This window comes from Mus caroli, unplaced genomic scaffold (assembly GCF_978045245.1).
Source record: "Mus caroli unplaced genomic scaffold, Mus_caroli_1 scaffold_1, whole genome shotgun sequence".
NCBI lineage: Eukaryota > Metazoa > Chordata > Mammalia > Rodentia > Muridae > Mus > Mus caroli.
In genome coordinates this window covers 116,093,957-116,111,487 of record NW_028227256.1, presented here as the reverse complement: position 1 = coordinate 116,111,487, position 17,531 = coordinate 116,093,957, and the positions used below count along the sequence as shown (strand labels likewise).

General features: G+C 39.2%; 1 protein-coding gene across 5 annotated transcripts in view; it reads left to right on the top strand.

Moving 5' to 3' along the window:
* Epb41l5 (erythrocyte membrane protein band 4.1 like 5) overlaps positions 1 to 17,531 on the top strand; it is a 102,512-nt gene that overhangs the window by 37,236 nt on the left and 47,745 nt on the right. For 4 of the 5 annotated variants that reach the window (XM_029474204.2, XM_021168536.3, XM_029474198.2 and 1 more), the window contains exons 13-16: positions 969 to 1,075; positions 2,106 to 2,133; positions 7,156 to 7,195; positions 8,275 to 8,390. In XM_029474204.2, coding sequence (XP_029330064.1) covers positions 969 to 1,075; positions 2,106 to 2,133; positions 7,156 to 7,195; positions 8,275 to 8,390 — 291 coding nt within the window. Of the gene's footprint in view, positions 1 to 968; positions 1,076 to 2,105; positions 2,134 to 7,155; positions 7,196 to 8,274; positions 8,391 to 11,333; positions 12,544 to 17,531 lie in introns of those variants that run through there. The other variant, XM_021168691.2, reaches the window with a different exon arrangement.

Sequence of the window (17,531 nt, the reverse complement as noted above, 5' to 3'; positions counted from 1 at the left end):
GTAGAAAAGAAGACACAGGAAATAAAGTATGTTGCCAAAGATATCCACTGGCCAAAATTTTTAAAGAAGTAATGTTATTGTTAATAATTTCTTGACTAGATGGGAAATCAGTTATATTATTGTTATTTATATTGATAAATTTTATATGTAATAAGCCACAATTTAAATTTATGTGACAAGGTAAATTTTCAATCTGACAGGTTTTATCTCATATAGAAAATGTATGGGACATTAATATGAACAATACTGTGGCTGAAGGCCAGTTGGCTTTTACCAGCTCCTGTCATGAACTAGAAAATGTCTGTTACATTTGAGTAGCGGTCAGTTTGAGTCTTCAGTTAAGGCAGGGATGACAGTGCCAATACGAGTCAGCCACAGAGAGTTCTGAAGCTAATTTCTGTTCTACCATGTCAGAAATGCTGAGGGATTTTCTTAGCTGGAAAACAAACAAGTACAAAATTGTTTTTTTTAAGTGTATCTAGATATTTTTTGTAGAAATAATCACAGAAAAAGTAACTTCAGTTGGGGCTGAAGATGTAGCCCATTGGTAGAGGGCTTGTCTAGCATGTGTAAGGCCTGAAGTTTTAATCCACAGGACCATCAAAGAATTAACCGGAAATCTTGTTCTGGATTACACATTTTGTATTAATTCCTATGGCTAGGAAAGGAGAGGTGCTTCCCTGATAGCATGGACATTTTCTTCTGTTTTAATAGGTGATATACAAATGTGTGTGTGTGTGTGTGTGTGTGTGTGATATATATACTTAGAAGAAATCCTATGTTATTAATGTTATGTATAATACCAAAACCTGGAGAATAAAAAATATTTGGATAAAGAGAAAAACAAAACTATCGATGGCAGTAGTTCCCTTCAGCATGCTTCTTTGCAGGATTATATGAATGTAGACATCTTACTCTTCTGTGTCTGGTTGCCTCATACTGTCTTCCTGTTGACTTGCTTCACTTAGTGGAAAAACAGAATATCAGACCACAAAAACTAATAAAGCAAGAAGATCAACCTCCTTTGAAAGACGGCCCAGCAAGCGGTATTCCCGACGGACACTGCAAATGAAAGGTGAAGTGCAGCCCTGCTCCACAGGCTTGTCCTTCCTTCCTGGACAGTCTTCTTGTCCTCGCACTTCCTGTTTGCTGGAGAGGAAGCTGCCTGAGTTCTCTCAAGTCTGTTTTAGTTAACTAAAACCATCTTTATCTGACTTTAATAAGCTGCGTGATATTGGTCCTGTGATTGGCTGACATTAAACTTGGTAGTAATCTCAGTGCAGATGTTCTAGGCAGGGTTGCACTTAGTATGTCTTCAGTAGAGTGGTATTTTCTCTCTTGTGTCTTTTAAATCTCGTGATGAAATGCAGCTCCTCCCCTTGGATATTTTTCTAGTATTAGCATGTAATGAACACATTTAAATTTTTTTTATTTGTATGTGGGTGTATGTGTGTGTGCACATGCAAACATGCATGTGTGGCATTTTATGCACCCTATGAAGGCCAGTACCCTGGCTTTGAATGTAGGCAGTTGTGAGCTGTCTTGTTTGGGTACTGAGACTTGAAACAAGACCTCTGGAAGAGCAGCAGTTACTCTTAACCACTGAGCCATTGCTCCGGGCCCAAAGTAGTTTTCAGTAAAAAATTTTCCATATTAGTCTGGTAAGGTGACTTACGTATTAAGTGCACTGTGCTGCCAAGCCTAGTGGCCTGAGTCATTTCCCAAGACCTACAAAATAAAAGGAGTTCTCTTCTGACATACACACATCTGAATTTGGTTCCAGCAACCCACATCAAGTGGCCTGCAGGTGCCAATAGTAACTCCAGCTCCAAGGGATCTCATGCTGTCTTTGGAGCTCCAGGTACACTGCACATACCCACACACACGCACTCAGGTCCACTGAAATAAAAGTAAAACCTTGAAAAAGAAAAGAATAGACCCTCAGAGTGACTTCTGCTGTTGGCCTTCCTGCTCTGACCTGCAGCACAGCCGATGGCTGAGAAGTATGTTTTTATAGAGCAGTGAGTTGAGCTTTTACTTTGAATAGTAAAGCAATTTGTTATGCAGGGTAGACTAATAAGATGTTCTCTCTTCTCTTCTGTCAGCCAGCACAACACAACCTGAAGATCTTGGGTAAGTACTGCCTTGCAATGTAGGAACTGAGAAGATTTATATAGTTGCAATTGTTAATTAAACAAATATTTGTTGAAGGCCTTGCAGATTGTCAAATTTTCACAGGCGTTAGGATTATAAGAAACAAAAACACGCCAGATGAATTAATATTCAGAAAAATGAAGCCGTTTACAGAAGTAGAGTAGGGTAGGAACAGCTATGTTATTCATATTCAGGGTGTCAGAAGAAAGGTGGGTTTCTAGGTAAAAGCAATTTATTGTAGGCTAAATACAGTCATTGTATGTACGTAGTTCATATTTTCCCGTATTGCTTCTGTAAGATCAGTACTGCTGTGCCTGACTCCTTTCTCATTTAAGCTGATCTCTTCCCCTTTTGTTCTTCGGTCAGCTGAAGACTGTCAGTTTGTTAGCCTTTAATTGATGTTTGCTCTAATATTTGTTCCCTTCTTATTTCTTACGATTTAGTTTGCTCTGGCTGCTTCCTCCTCTTCCCAGGTTCTTCTTCTGTTACCCAGAGCCTAGTGTGACCAGGCTCTGCCACCGCTGCCTCAGACCGCTGCTGTGTTTTGTTATTTTCTGTTGGTTTTTGAAACAGAGTCTCACTTTGCAGCCCTAGCTGGCCTGGAACTTAGTTGTTTGAAGCCAGGTCTTAAGATGGCCCACTGGCCTTAATTATGTGGTCCTTCTGCCTTAGCTAAGTGCTGGGCATTAGAAGGATGCAGCACCCACCCAGCTTCCTTGTCCTTTTGGTGTTATCTTAAAGTGGGGTTAAGATGGGCTATGTAGGGCTGGCGAGATGGCTCAGTGGTTAAGAGAACCGACTGCTCTTCCGAAGGTCCTGAGTTCAAATCCCAGCAACCACATGGTGGCTCACAACCACCCGTAATGAGATCTGATGTGTTCTTCTGGTGTGTCTGAAGACAGGTACCGTGTACTTACATATAATAAATAAATAAATATTTTTTTTAAAAAAAAAAGATGGGCTATGTACCCTACACTAAATTTCAACTCTGTCCTGGTGATTCAGCCTTCCTACTGGTGGGATTACAGGCCTGAGCCAACCATACCCAGGATAATGTCCTTTTTTAAATAAATAAATAAATAAATAAATAAATAAATAACAATTCCAGCTGTAAGGTTCCTCTTGAGCAATAAATAAATAACAATTCCAGCTGTAAGGTTCCTCTTGAGCACTATTTAGTTGCATTCTGTAAACCTTGGTGTGTTTTGTTTGCATTTTTGGTTTGTTCCACTTTATTTTCAAAAACAGCCATGTATTTGGTGTCTCCCAGATGCTTATTAAACAGTCAGAGTCAAAGTTGGGTGTGCTGGCACACAAGCCTTTAATCCCAGCACTTAGGAGCCCAGAGGCAGGTCGGTCTGGATCTCCATGAGTCTGACGCCAGCCTGTTCATAAAGCAAGATCTTGTCTCAGGAAGGATAGCAATAGTAATAGTAGTAGTAGTAGTAGTAATAATAAGTGGCAATGGTAATAATAATAATGATAATACAAGTCAGATTCAGACCAATACCTATAAACATAACTTTGTGTGGGCTGTGGCTGAATGGGTCAGTCTGTCTGTCTGACTTAGAACTCTTCAAAAGAGGTTTGTTATTTTCAGATACTGAGTAGTCATTTTGTGTGTGTGTGTGTGTGTGTGTGCGTGCGTGCGCGCGTGCGTATAATCTACCCTTTTTTTTGTAAGATTTATTTATTGTTATATGTAGGCACACTGTAGCTGTCTTCAGACAAACCAGAAGAGAGCATCGGATCTCACTGTGGATGGTTGTGAGCCACCATGTGGTTGCTGGGATTTGAACTCAGGAGCTTTGGAAGAGCAGTCGGTGCTCTTAACCACTGAGCCATCTCACCAACTCCTCTACCTTTTTTTTTTTTTTTTTCTCTTTCCCTGAACTATTTAGAATCGGTGCTTGTAAGGAAATTGGGAAGTAATGTTGTCTCTGTGTTTTTAAATGGTGTTGTTTTCTTTAGTAGGTCATGTCTGTCTTTCCTGAAACAGCCTGGGACATGACATTTGACCTTAAAGATACACCTTAAAGAGTAGCAGAAATGGGAACAAAATATTTAAGCAGTGACATGATATGAAATAGTTAAGGATTTTATTTGCAAAGTAAAAAAAGCCTCTTCTGTAAGATGTTCTGAAGTACTAACTTTTAATTACAGCACAGTGCGAATAAGCATGGTCTCTTTCCTAGAATTGAAGTTAATTTCACTTTAGTTGATAAATGTCATTTTCTCTTCATTAGTGATACTTTTGACTCTAGAAGACCACAGAAACAGGCTACTGGTGGCCCTTTGGAGGGAGGAAAGGGAAGGGAGTCATGATATAATTATGTTATAATCTCAAAAATTATACAAAACAAAATTGAATGGCTCACAACTTCATGTGATCTGCGTTGGCTTCCAAGGACACAGGTGTATATACTCACGCACAGACACATGCACATACACATAAACAAACGTGTGTGTGTGTGTGTATGTGTGTGTGTGTGTGCATGCGCGTGCATGGACTTTCAGAAGTTAAATGATGAGAGAGTACCATCCCTCCTGAAGTAATCTCATATAGTACTCTGGAAAACCTGAGTTTATGTTGGCATCCATGCCCTTTGCCCTTGCCGTTCTGTTTGCATGACTGGTTTTGCTCCAGTGGACCGTGGAGAACAGCCTTTTTTATAGGGTACAACTATTTGACCTAAGATGTTTCTTGACCTTGTACTCTGCTCTTGCATAGAATATACCAGTTTGAGTAACAGGTTTGTAAGTCTGTCTTTTTCCTTGTAATATTTCCCCTTCTTGTGAGCTTGAACTAAAAGTACACTGAGAAAAGGTAGTGTTTTAAAGCGTAGGTGATGGTTTTGTTACAAATACGGTTTCTCTCACTTGAGCTTCCTTCTCCCTGAGTGAGGAGACTGAGCATGTGCCTTTGTACCTGGGTTAGAGCAGCACTGAGTCAGGAAAGGGGGAGGAGATTAAATAGGTGCTGTTCATGAGCAGAAAATGGGTCAGTTATTGCATGTGGGACTTGACCGAGGCTCTTCTCTAAGATGCTCAGAATATACATTTTGGATCAGAAACCAAGTTACTATTAAGTGTCTTGAATTAACTTCAGTTATCTCTTTATCACTATTGCTTGGTTTGTTTGTTCTTGTCTTTGGGGAACTAAGCATCAAAACCAGGTCTCCTGGATGTTAGACAAGCTTTCTACCAGTGAGCTATGTCCCAAGCCCTACTTTTTAATTATTAAGTTCAGATTCAAAACAGGAAGTTGCGATTTAGTTAATATGGCTTTAATTTTTTTTTCTCAAGTTTGATTTTTTTTTTTTTTTGTTACTACTGAAGTTATTAACCACTATAAGAAACGTTTCAAAGTAACAAGTGAACCATAGACTCATTGGGGCTAACTTTTGCTCCAAACAAGTTTGGTGAGATTTTACATATAGACTAGGAAGTCACTTTTACCAGGATAAATATACATTGATAGTATGTAGTCTGGGAAGAGCAACCACAGCTCCATAGCACAAAAGGGCAGAGGGAGCTGGGACTCGATGATAGGTCTCCTAGACATTGTTCAGCATCTTTAATAGTAATACTGTAACTGAGATTCAGTGCTTAAGCAGGGTAGCTGCTCTTCCAGAGGACCCAAGCTTCATTCCCTACTTCCACATTGGGCTGCTCACAACTGTGTAACTCCAGTTCCAAGTGATCCAAGCCACCTTCCTGCCTTATCAGGCACCCTCATACATGTGTGCACATATGCATACATACATACACACACACAACATACATGTAAATAAAAATAGAATGAATTTTTTTTTTTAAGTGTGAGGGATAGAGTTATTTTTAAAAATTAACCTATAATAAATGAAATATGGGGAAGGAAAACCAACCAGTTAGGTCAGTAGTTCTCAGCCTGTGGGTCCTAACCCCTTTGGGGGTCACAAGAGGCTACATACCAGCTATTTACATTACGATTCATAACAGTAGCAAAACTACAGCTATAACGTATCAACAAAATAACTTTATAGTTACGAGTCAGCCACATGAGGCACTGTGTTAAAGGGTCACAGCATCAAGAAGGTTGAGAACCACTGGGTGAGATTATATAGACTTCTAAAAACTTGAGAGATCTGGAAGAGAAAAACTTGAAGGTTCCAAGTACCCTGTTTGGCCAATGGCACCCGATGATAGCATGTGTTGGGAGATTGCTAGTAATGTAAGGCACAATTGTGTATATGGAAAATATAAATACCCATAGAAAAGTGATTGTAAATGTGACAGTTGTAGTTTGAGAAACCACCAAAACAATTTCACTAGAACAAAGCATGAACTTGTTGGTGCTGCTTTGATAGTGTATATATCATCTTAGGAAGTCAAGCTGCTAGAACGGTGCCCGCTCTTAAGCTCAGCACTCCAGAGGCAGTGGGCACGCTAGTCCACATAGCAAGTGCCAGCCCAGCCAGCACTATGTCATGAGACTCTGCCTCAAAAAAAGAAAGAAAGAATTTTATATGTAGGATTTCTTTAACTTAGAATGCTTTATCTTATTAGTAATAAAAGTTAATGAAAAATTACAGGTAAACTTTGTATGTGCATGTGGACATATGTCAGACTTATCAAAAGACTATACAGTTATGCTTTTGGATCTTATTTTCTCAGTGATACAATGATTTGGTTGCAAAGCATGAATTGGTACCTTAGATCTAAGATAGATGAACTCATAATCACAAGATGTTACTGTTTTGGTTTCATGAAAAAATTTAAAATATGCTATAAAATAGCACTTTAATATGCAAGTTAGATACATATTTTTAAACTTTGAATTTAGTTTGTATTCATTTTGACAAAACCTTTTTTTAATCAATTTTGTTCCAGTTTGAGTCTGTGTTCACGTTTATCTTTTTAAATTTTTATTGTATTTTAATTACATTCCACCCTTCCCTTTCCTTACTCCAAACCTTTATTATATACATTTATTAGTAGGTTTTCTTCTCTTCTTTACAGTGTTCTTAATGCTTCAGCTCAGAAAAGTGACTCCCAACAGGTAAGATAGCAGTAAGTTTCTAAAGTCCTAGAGCTCATAGATAATTACAGTGACTGACATGGTATTAGTTGGATTTTTGTAATGTGTCATCTTTTACAAGTTTTGTACATTTTCTTACCCCCATCACATCTCCTGTTTTACTAAGACAATGCAAGTAGAACAGATGATTCATAAAACATTTTCTATTCCTATAAATCTGGCACATCAGTAAGTGTGAATGTTTGTTTATTATCTAAAATTAGTGTGTAAAATTTAAATTCAAACATTTGACTGCCAGGCTGAGTATCTGCCTCCGTGCCTGGGGTACCCGGAGTGCTGGTAGGCAAAACACAGTCTGTAATGAGGTTTCTCAGTCCCTGTTTTCCTGGGTGGGAAACATCAGGGTCTGGGATGATTGCTGTGGTTCCCATTTTCCTGCATACCTAGACGCCACTGGCTTAGTGCTGGGAGTTGGAAAAGGGCTTCCCAGTCAGAGCTGCCCTTCAGGGTGTCCACACAGCAGGGGGAAGGGGAAGGCACAGCCCAGAGAGGGAGTAAGAGTGCGTATTGAGAGTATGAAGGGACTGGAAGAGAGGCCTCCTCCAGGAGATTTAGCTGCTCATTATGAGGAAGGCCTACCCTCCTTGGGCGTCATGAGGAGAGAGGGTCCTTGCTTGTTCAAACTGCTTCATTTGTTGGCGAATGTGAATGCATACACCTTATTCAGGGTGACCCAGGGATTAAATACCTTTTAGGGGAATAAATGCCTAGGAAGAGGAAGTTCCTTGGCTGAACACTAGGGGACCTATCTATTATTAGCATGGAGAACTCCAAGTTTTATGCTGGGAGAGGTGAGGGTAGAAGCTTAGAATTCCTCCAGACAAAGTCAGAGAAGGAGAAAACCTGCTAACAAAGGAGTCTCCCATTTTGTGCTGAGCTCAGAGACTGTCCAGTCATGGCAGACTTTGAACTTAATTAGCAGAGTTTTCCCACATTTGACTGCATTTATTTACTATAGAGGGCATCCATTTTAATATCGTGTTTCTTGATGTTAGTATCTACTTGTTAGAATTTGACTTTCCTTATTCTTCTGTCCAAAGGCTTGGGGTGTGATGTCTTCTGTGCCTGTTACTTCTTCCTCATCCTCTGGTCCTGTGCTGGTGGAGATAGAGAATCTTCCACAGACCTCTGCAACAGACCAACATGACAGGAAATGGTTTGTTAACTTCCTAAACCAAAATATTGCTTGCATAATTGTATTCTAAAATTTAAGCTGTAATCTTAAAGTGCTTTAAGTATGATTGAAAACAAAGTATTCATATTTGTGAGCTGAAAAGGAGCATCCTGAGTAGTCGGAGGGGTGTGAGCCTAAGGGTGTGGATGGAGGACGGAGGACAATTGTCTACAGGCAAACATAACCCAGCTGCCTTTAATAAAGTCTGGGAATGACTAATTAAAGTCTTGAAAAATTCCAGTTTGAGGAGCTAGAGAAATAATCCAGTGAAAGTGAGGTATTTATATAAATGGTGAACACACAAATATGGATATTTTGTGGCTTATTTGATTTAATCAGTTGGATTCATGCTTTCCTAGAAAGCAGTGTGGCTTGGTGAGGGGTACTTTAGAAATGATTTGGGCTGCGTGGTCGTGTTGGGTAATCGTCTGTTATTCAGTGCACTTGGATGATTCATGAGAGTCTTCTCTTTTTCTCTTGCTCTTAACTTGTTAATATCTGAAATCTAATGAGATTCTGTGGCGATCTCAAGGGTTGGGTCCGCTTTTTGTGCAGCCAGTTCTTCCTGCATGGTGGTGGGTCAGCAGTGGTTGGTGATCGTTTCTGGTCTGTCCTATGTACTCTTTCACTGGGATTGGCTTAACTAACTATAGGATACTCTGCTTGTGATCATTGGGTATATTTTATTTCAGTTCCAGGTAATTTTGCAGTTACGATCAAAGAGGATTTCCCTCCTTGTTTGATCCTTTTTAAACTTTCCTTCTTTTGTCCTTGTGGGAATCTGGTACAGGGTACTCTAGGTGTATTCACATATACATACCAAAGGTGAGGTCTACAAATGTCAAGTTATAGTATTTATTTAAGACATTAAAAGTTTCAATTTTGCCAGGCAGTGGTGTTGCACGCCTTTAATCCCAGCACTTGGGAGGCAGACACAGGCGGATTTCTGAGTTCAAGGCCAGCCTGGTCTACAGAGTGAGTTCCAGGACAGCCAGGGCTACACAGAGAAACCCTGTCTCGAAAAACTAAAAAAAAAAAAAGTTTCAATTTCATGCTGAAGATAACAGCCCTGGCAAGCAGTTATGCTCCATAATGTGCCACTGAAGCCCATTATCACACAAAAATACTGATGAGTCTTCAACTGTAAAAGAACTGTCTTAATGTATGCATGTCTTAATTGCAAGTGAGAATCTGATTAGTTAACATCCTGTGTTATGCTGTCTTTATTTAATTCCATTTTAATGAGTACATATTTAAATCTGTTTAATTTGATTTGCTAGGCACTACCAGTTTCTTTGATGTAGGCTTTAGAGAGAATATTGAATTTGAGATTCAAGAAAAACGAAATATCTTGGAGCTGTGTGTCCTCTCCTTTCATAATGGTTCTACTGAGACCTCCTTTGCTGAAATGGAGTAGAGATGGCCCTAAAAACCTGATGAGCTTCAGAGTACGTTAGCAGAGCATGGAACTGAACCACGGCTGACATGTCTTAGAGCTACTGATTCTTACCCTTAATGTAGAGTGCATTCTACCTCTTTCTTTGTTTCTGCATGCTTAGATTTCAAAGAATATAAAACAGTCCTCCTGTAGAAAGTGGGAATCAAATTTGGAAACTGATAACTGCATTGAGAAGCACAGAGTACGAAACATCTCTCTGGCAGATAATTTGGAGCCAATTTAATTTAACCTCATTTCCTGTTACAGTCTTCAGCTTTTTTTTTTCGTGGCATCCTAAATGAAGCTTTTAACTAGGTGAATGATGTGATGTGTTAGTAACTTAGAATCTGTACTTCACATCACTTGGAATCCACAGTGTTTATTTACAACAAGAAGCCAGCAGACAGTGGTGTGTGCTTGAGAGGCTGAGGCCTGGAACTTGAGTCCAGCCTGAGCAACCTAATCTCCAAACAAAATAAAGCATGCCTGTAATCCCAGTGCGTGGGAAGAATCATGTACTTGGGTGGATTGTGATTCCAGGCCCAACCCTATCAACAGACAAAAAGAAATAGAACTGAGAAAATCTTGTATCTGTAAACCAGATCATAAGCCTAATTTCATTTCTAAATTTTTAGAGACTAAATCAAGGGTCATGAATTTGGCTTGTATTTGGAATGATGGTTTTCCCTTTGTGATTCTGTAGCATGTGCTGCCCTTGTGTTACTTTACAAGTTTGGCTTTTGAGCTAGGGCAGGTGTTTTCTTTCTACTGGAGGGCTCTTGTCACTCTGTCCAAACCTGCATGTTGCATGTGGATGCATGTCTGCTGTCTAGTTCTCCTGTGCTTGTGATTCTTTTGTTTGTCTGTGTGCCTGTTGCACTTCAGTTTGTGCTCCTATGAGTTTTGATTGCAGAAAGTACAATGATTTTTGTTAATTTAGTCTAAGCCACCCTGAACACGTCCAGTCTCCTGTGATTGTTGTTTGATTTGGAGCACTGATAGAAACTTGCTTGATGTCTGAGGGCAGTTTTTTTAATGCTCCTGGATTCTGTTTCCTGGATTATAACTTTTTACAATTGTGTTATTTTAGAGATCATTTTTAAATTATTCTTCTTCCATATGTTTTTGTTCTTCAGTAGAATATTTTCAAATATTTGAATAAAGCTCTACTTAGATTCCCCCCCCCCACACACACACACACACACTAAATCAACCAACATTTGTACCTTGGAGTTCCCCAGAAACATCATGAGTAGATAACAGTGTTTTGCCTTCTGTGGCTTTATTTCATTAATTAATTCACTTAATTCATACTGCTTGCATGTGTTTCCATTCCATGTACTTCATGTGACTATGGATTTCCTCCTCTGCTGTTCTTGAATGTTATCATCTCAGTGGTGCATGCTAATCACATCGCCTCTCTCCTTTACACATCGTGTTCTCTATTCCTGTTGACTAACTGTACTCCCCACTCCTCAACCATCTAGGCTCTCTGCTACCAGTGACCGCTGCCAACGTGGTGGAAACCAGTGGAACCCAAGGGCCTTGCCCCCACCCCAGACTGCATATAGAAACTACACTGACTTTGTACATGAGCATAATGTGAAGAATGCAGGAGCCCATCATGACGCTCAGTTATCTGGCCGTGCAGCCATGACCGAGATATGAGTTGTTACACCTTTTAGGCCGTGGAACTCTTGTCATCTAGGTCAATAATGTATTTTGTGGCATTTATATAGAGGATTGATTGCATTAGGAGTATTGGAGAGAATTTGTTTCCTACTGAGTCACTAGTTACACAATGCTGTGATTGACTTCTGTCTGCTGTGGAAGGGAAGAGGATCTGAAGAAGCCGTGAGCTATCACTGACGTGGCTGATGCTGCTGTGTTGAAAGGGTGTGCATACCACTGTGTCCTCGGAAGGGTTTTCAGTGTTAGCGTTTAACACATCACTCACAACATCTCTCAGGGGATTCATGTTTCTGACAAACTGTCAGTTGTCATCCACATGCCATCTAAGTAAGGTTAAGACACACAATGTACACCCAAAAGGAACCATATTCAGTCGTGGTGCATCAGCCTTTTGTGGTGCTATAGTAATACTGTTCTCATATGCTACTCTCTAAAGTGACCCATGCCTTCACTTCAGCTAAGTGCCTGCGGTTTAATAAAAATTATAATACTTTTTTCTTAACAAACATTATTACCACAGCTGTAGAAAATGCAATAACAGTATGACTCATGTAGAGAGAGATGTCTGAAAGGTTTCTTCGGGTGGTTAACTTAGAGTTAACTTGAATGGTTACATTACTAGCAGGTGGTTATACCAAATGCAAGGTGGAAAGTTTCCTTGTTACTCTTTTCTCAATGAAGTCCTTGACAGATCATCCGAGTTTGTAACACCCTCATAATCTGACCCTTACAACCTTTAAAATAAAATTCTGAAGTCAAAGTCTTACCATTTTTGAGATGGATTACCTGTATAATTCGGGCTCTTTGGTTTAATTCACTGGAGGCAAATTTGTTGGAAAAGTACATGATGATTGAGACACTAGGAAGAGACAAAAACAGTATTTCCTCTTTTACAATTATTTTTAGTTTCAGAAAAATTCCTGAACTTTAAACTGTATAAGGAGAAATGAGAAGGGTTATATGAACTGTTTATGCTTGGAAATAATAAAGCTTTGTTATATTTAACCTGTCTTGCTTAACTCAGAGGTTGGCTTCATCGTATAGGTTCTCTCTTCAGAGGGCTTTGACAGAAGTCTGCTGTTGTAGATACAGTAGGGCTTGTCACTAGAAGACAGGTGGCTAACCAAAAATATTTAGAGCATGAAATTCATAGGCAAATCTTGATCTGATTTTTTTTTATTATATAAGAGGATCATTGCTTAAATATACTGTAGATGCAACATGGATATTCAAAATATTAGTATATCCTACAGAAAAGCAGATGCATATCTTAAATATCTCCAAGACTATCACCATCTAGTGTGCTTTAAAAACAGCACTAATGTACAATGTTCTGAGAGTTTTTTGTTTTGTTTGTAGCTCAGATTATAACTAAGTGTTGTCTATGATGTTTTCTTTTTTATCTTTAAGACTTGTTTATTCTTGTTTACTTTATATGAATGGATGTTTACCTGCATGTATGTATGTATGTCTGTGTGTCCATTAGTATGTTGCCTCCAGAGGCCAGAAGAGGGTTTTGGAGCCCCTGAAACTAGAGTTGTGGATGGTTGTGGCTGACACGTAAATGCAGGGAATTGAACCTGCGTCCTCCAGAAGAGAACCAGTGCTCATAATGCTGAACTATCACTCCAGCCTTTTTTTTCTCCTTAAAAGTGTTTATTTAGATCATAACATTTTAAACACAGAAGCTTTGCTTTGTGCCATAAGAATATTTAGTTGATATGAGTAGCATTTCTATAATATAACTGAGTCAGGATGAATAAAAGCTTTCCTAGTCTTGTGGAAAGTCTTGTGGCTTAACTTTATCACGTTAACGATAATCCTGAAGTTTGAAATCTGCCCTCCCCCTGTGTATCTTAGCAAATGTTAATTTTAGGTGGCTTGTAACTGAGTAGTACTATCTTCAGTTTGTATTGAAAATGATCATTTTTATTAGGATTTGAAATAACCAATTGTCTTCAGTTTGAATGTTTCAGGGTCACATCATGGGTTCTTCTTTGAAACCTAGTGATGAAATAATTCATTCATAAAATTTTAAAAGGAAAAACTGGGTTGGACATTAAGACAGTAAAGGACAGAGAGCAGTAGAATCATGTCTCCTAAGTGTCCTCTGTGCTTTAAGATGTCATATTAATATGTTGAGCATCCCTGTCTAAAATCCTAAGCCTCCAGATAATTGATATAACAGTTTCACACCTGACCTCATTTGTTTCAGGTTGCACTTAAAGGCAGCAGCAAGCAAACCCAAAGTATTAGATCTGTTTAACCATCAAGCCATGTACATTAAAAACATACACGACTCCCATCTCACAACTACTTAGTCTTTGTGTGTGCATGCACTAATATTTGAAAATCTAAACTGAAATGGAAAACATTTCTGGTTCCAAGTAATTGGGATAAGGAGTATCCAGCTTGTACTATAAATATTTGCTCTTGTGAGTGCTAGTCACAAGATGGCCGTACATTTTTCTGGAGCAGTGATGGATTTACAAGTAGTTCAGCCTCAATAAATATATTGTCTCTGATATATTTCTGCTCTCATCTTACTATGTCCAATGACCAGAGCTCTAGACTTGAAGACAGAGTGAGACGATTCAGTAGGTAAAGTCACTTGCCACCAAACCTGCCATTCTGAGTTTGATCCCTAGAGAGATTGATCCCTGGAATGCACGTGTTAGAAAGTAGGGAGTACCCCAAGTTGTCCTCCAACAGCTGTGTGTGCACACATACAAAGAAAGTAAGTTTTTAAAATTTACAGATTTTGAAGCTAACATGCACCTAGAAGGCTCACTCAAGCTTGGGAGTTTGGAGTCAACCTGAGCAAGATAGTAAGACTCCTGTCTCAATGAAAAAATAAATCTAGACTGGAGAAATAACTTCCTTCCATAAGGACCCTAATGTGGCACAGAACTCCATGTTTATGTTCTGTGCAGTGTGTTGGCTACTTTTATTGAATATAATTGTACCATTTTAATTAGGTTGGTTGTGTTCTGTTGTGTTTTTATAGACAGGATGGTTAGACAGAATATCCAGTGACCTTCAGAAACAAGCTCTGATAATCATCGCTTTTATGATTAAAAACATTTCTGCTGACTGGGTAGTGGTGATGCACACGTTTAATCCCAGCACTTGGGAGGCAGAGGCAGGTAGAACTCTGAGTTCAAGGCCAGCCTGGTCTACAGAGTGAGTTCCAGGACAGCCAGGGCTACACAGAGAAACCCTGACTTGAGGGGGAAGAAACCATCTGGTTGGATATGGCAGTTCATGCCTGGAAGAGAGTGAGGAAGGAAGAGTGCCATGAGTGGTAGACCCTCTGAAAAAGAAAAGTCGCTTTTTGTTTTTAAATAACCAGTGTTTAGGATCTAATTTTTCTGATCTTCAAATGGTAATCACATGCACATTTTAATTGAAGTTACAGAGTAAAAAGCCTATTTTATCCCATCCTTTGAAGATTCGAAGATTATAAAAGATTGGTTTGTTGTAGAAGAGATTCAAGAATACCCAGTTCAATTCTTTCGTGCATGCTACCCACTGCAAGCAGGAATCATTGAATGATTTCCGTCATGCAGAATGTCAAAAGAAAGAACACAGAGAGGAAAGGTTCTTGGGTCTCCTGGACAAAGGATTTGATGAGGTCAGAGTGCTGTCAGGCACCAGGGCTGCTAGACATAGAGGATAAACTGATATGCTTGGGTTTTATAGCAGCTAATGTACAGTTTGATGTCATATCAGCTTAATTCAAATAGTGAATTGAGAATGTTGGCACATGCCTGTAATCCCAGCACTTGGAGGCAGGAGCAAAAGCATAATGCCAGCTTATTACACAGCAAGTTCCAGGCCAGAAGAAATAAAGCCAAAAGTGTCTTTTTGCAGGGAAGTGACCTACAGACATACACCCCAACATGCACACATACAGTAAAATATTGGGTTGCCCACAAAAAAGTTGAACTCCTGAGTGGGGTTAATTGGTAACATTGCCTGGGGTATAAAAGTTATTGTGTAAATATACCAGGATATAAAAACATGTCTAGAACATGATATAAAGTTCTAAGTGAAAGATTTTTTAGGGTGAATATACATGCCCACCCCCAATGCTGGGTGTAGTACCTTGAGCCTTGCATATAGTAAGCTATCACTTAGCCACATCCCTAGCTTATTTGGTTTTTCTGCATTACTGCACATTTGATTGATGTGGTAACAGTTTTCATTTGTTAACATTGCTAGATAACTTTTTTATGTCCCTAAGTAAATAATTTCATCTTTCCATTTTCCAAATCAGTAGCTGGGGGAGGTTGAGAAGGGGAATCCTGAGTCTTGACCTCGAAGAGAAAGAAGGGTACTTACTGTGGAGGAGGCCAGCTTTCCTAGCATGGGACCCGTCCTTCAGCTTTGGTTTCACTCCTGCTCCCTTTGCATTCACAAGTGTGAACCAAAGAGGTTGGAAATGGTGGTTCTGTATTATCCAGCACTGATGGGCGAAGCCATGGATAAGCGCAGCGGGGGCATTCTGACCTTTAAGTCAGTAAACTTCTTTTCTAACCTTACTCCCAGCTATTTTCAGTTTGTTAGACATTAGGTTTAAAAGTAATGCCACATTGGATAAATTCATTTTATTCTTGAGATTAGAGTTTAGGGATTGCAAAAATAAAATGTTGGTTCCAGTACCTCTTAGTGTCTCTTACACTGTAGTTTTATTTATCATTGTGTATGTACTCCATGACCTGTGGAAGTCAGAGTACTTGGAGAGTCATTTCTCTCTCCTACCTTTATGTGGTTTCTAGAATTAACCTCAGGTTACCAGGCTTGCAAGGGAAGTTTCTTTACCTACTGAGCCATCTTGTCAGCCCTTTATGCATTTTAATATGAATTATTCCACAATATTATGTCTTCTATCCAGAACATTATGAGCACTCACATTTAAAATGCTTTGACCTAAAAGATGAAACATTAAGCTTTGGAAGATGAACCTCCACTGTATAGAAATTATGACATCGTGGCCAGAAAGATAGGCAGATTAAACGTTCTTGCCACCAGCCTAGTGAGCTGAGTTTGATCCCTGGGACCAACTCATACAGGTTGTCCTCTGGTACCACACACACATGTACACAGATTAATTTCAAAAAAAGCATGTGAAGCACATCACTTTCTATGTAAAATATATTAAACTTCATTTTTTCCCATTAATTCTTGTCCATTGTTAATTAGTACTTGGGATAATGAAACAACTTGAAACAAGAGGAATTTTTTTTAAGATTGAAAAACATATGACTTTAGTACTGAGAGTTTAGAACATATGTTCCTGTTCTTCTGAAGGAATTGTTCTCATGAATTTATTTTTTAACTAATTTCCTATGGTTGTGTTCCCAAAGCGCAGCTGGCTGTGGCCTCAGTTGGAGGTGGCAGAGGTTGAGTGAACTTTTTACCATGTGCTCTTGACAGCTAGCCAGCATTGTGTTTATATTGGCAGGGAAAAGATGACCTGACCTGGAGAGCAACATTCTCCAAGGATTGGGACTGAAGACTTCTTGTGTGCACCATAATGAATTTGTACCTTGCCTTTAAAAATAGGCTCAACAGCTATAACTCCATTCGTTGTTGTTGTTGGGGGAGGGGGTACTTTTTATCTCATTCTACTAAAGAATAATGTACATGCACCAATTTGTAGCTAGGATTTGCAACAAAATGCATATTCTTTAATAGTATCTTGCTACAGATGCCTAATCTTTGTTAATAAAGTAAGGGTTAATAGTAGGAAGGGGTTTGCTGGCTGGCTTTATAGTGTGGTTTTCTTGAGAGATCATGCAAAGTGCTCCAGAGTGTCGTGGGCCATTTTTACCTAATAGTCCAGCCAGGGCTTCATATGTAATTATAGACTCAAGGAGTCTGAGGATCTAAGTTTAATAAATTGCCTTGATTCTTTCTGAGGACACCATTAGCAAGCCTCTAGTGAGTCTTTGGAAAGACTTCAAAGATTTGGATAATTATGAGTATCT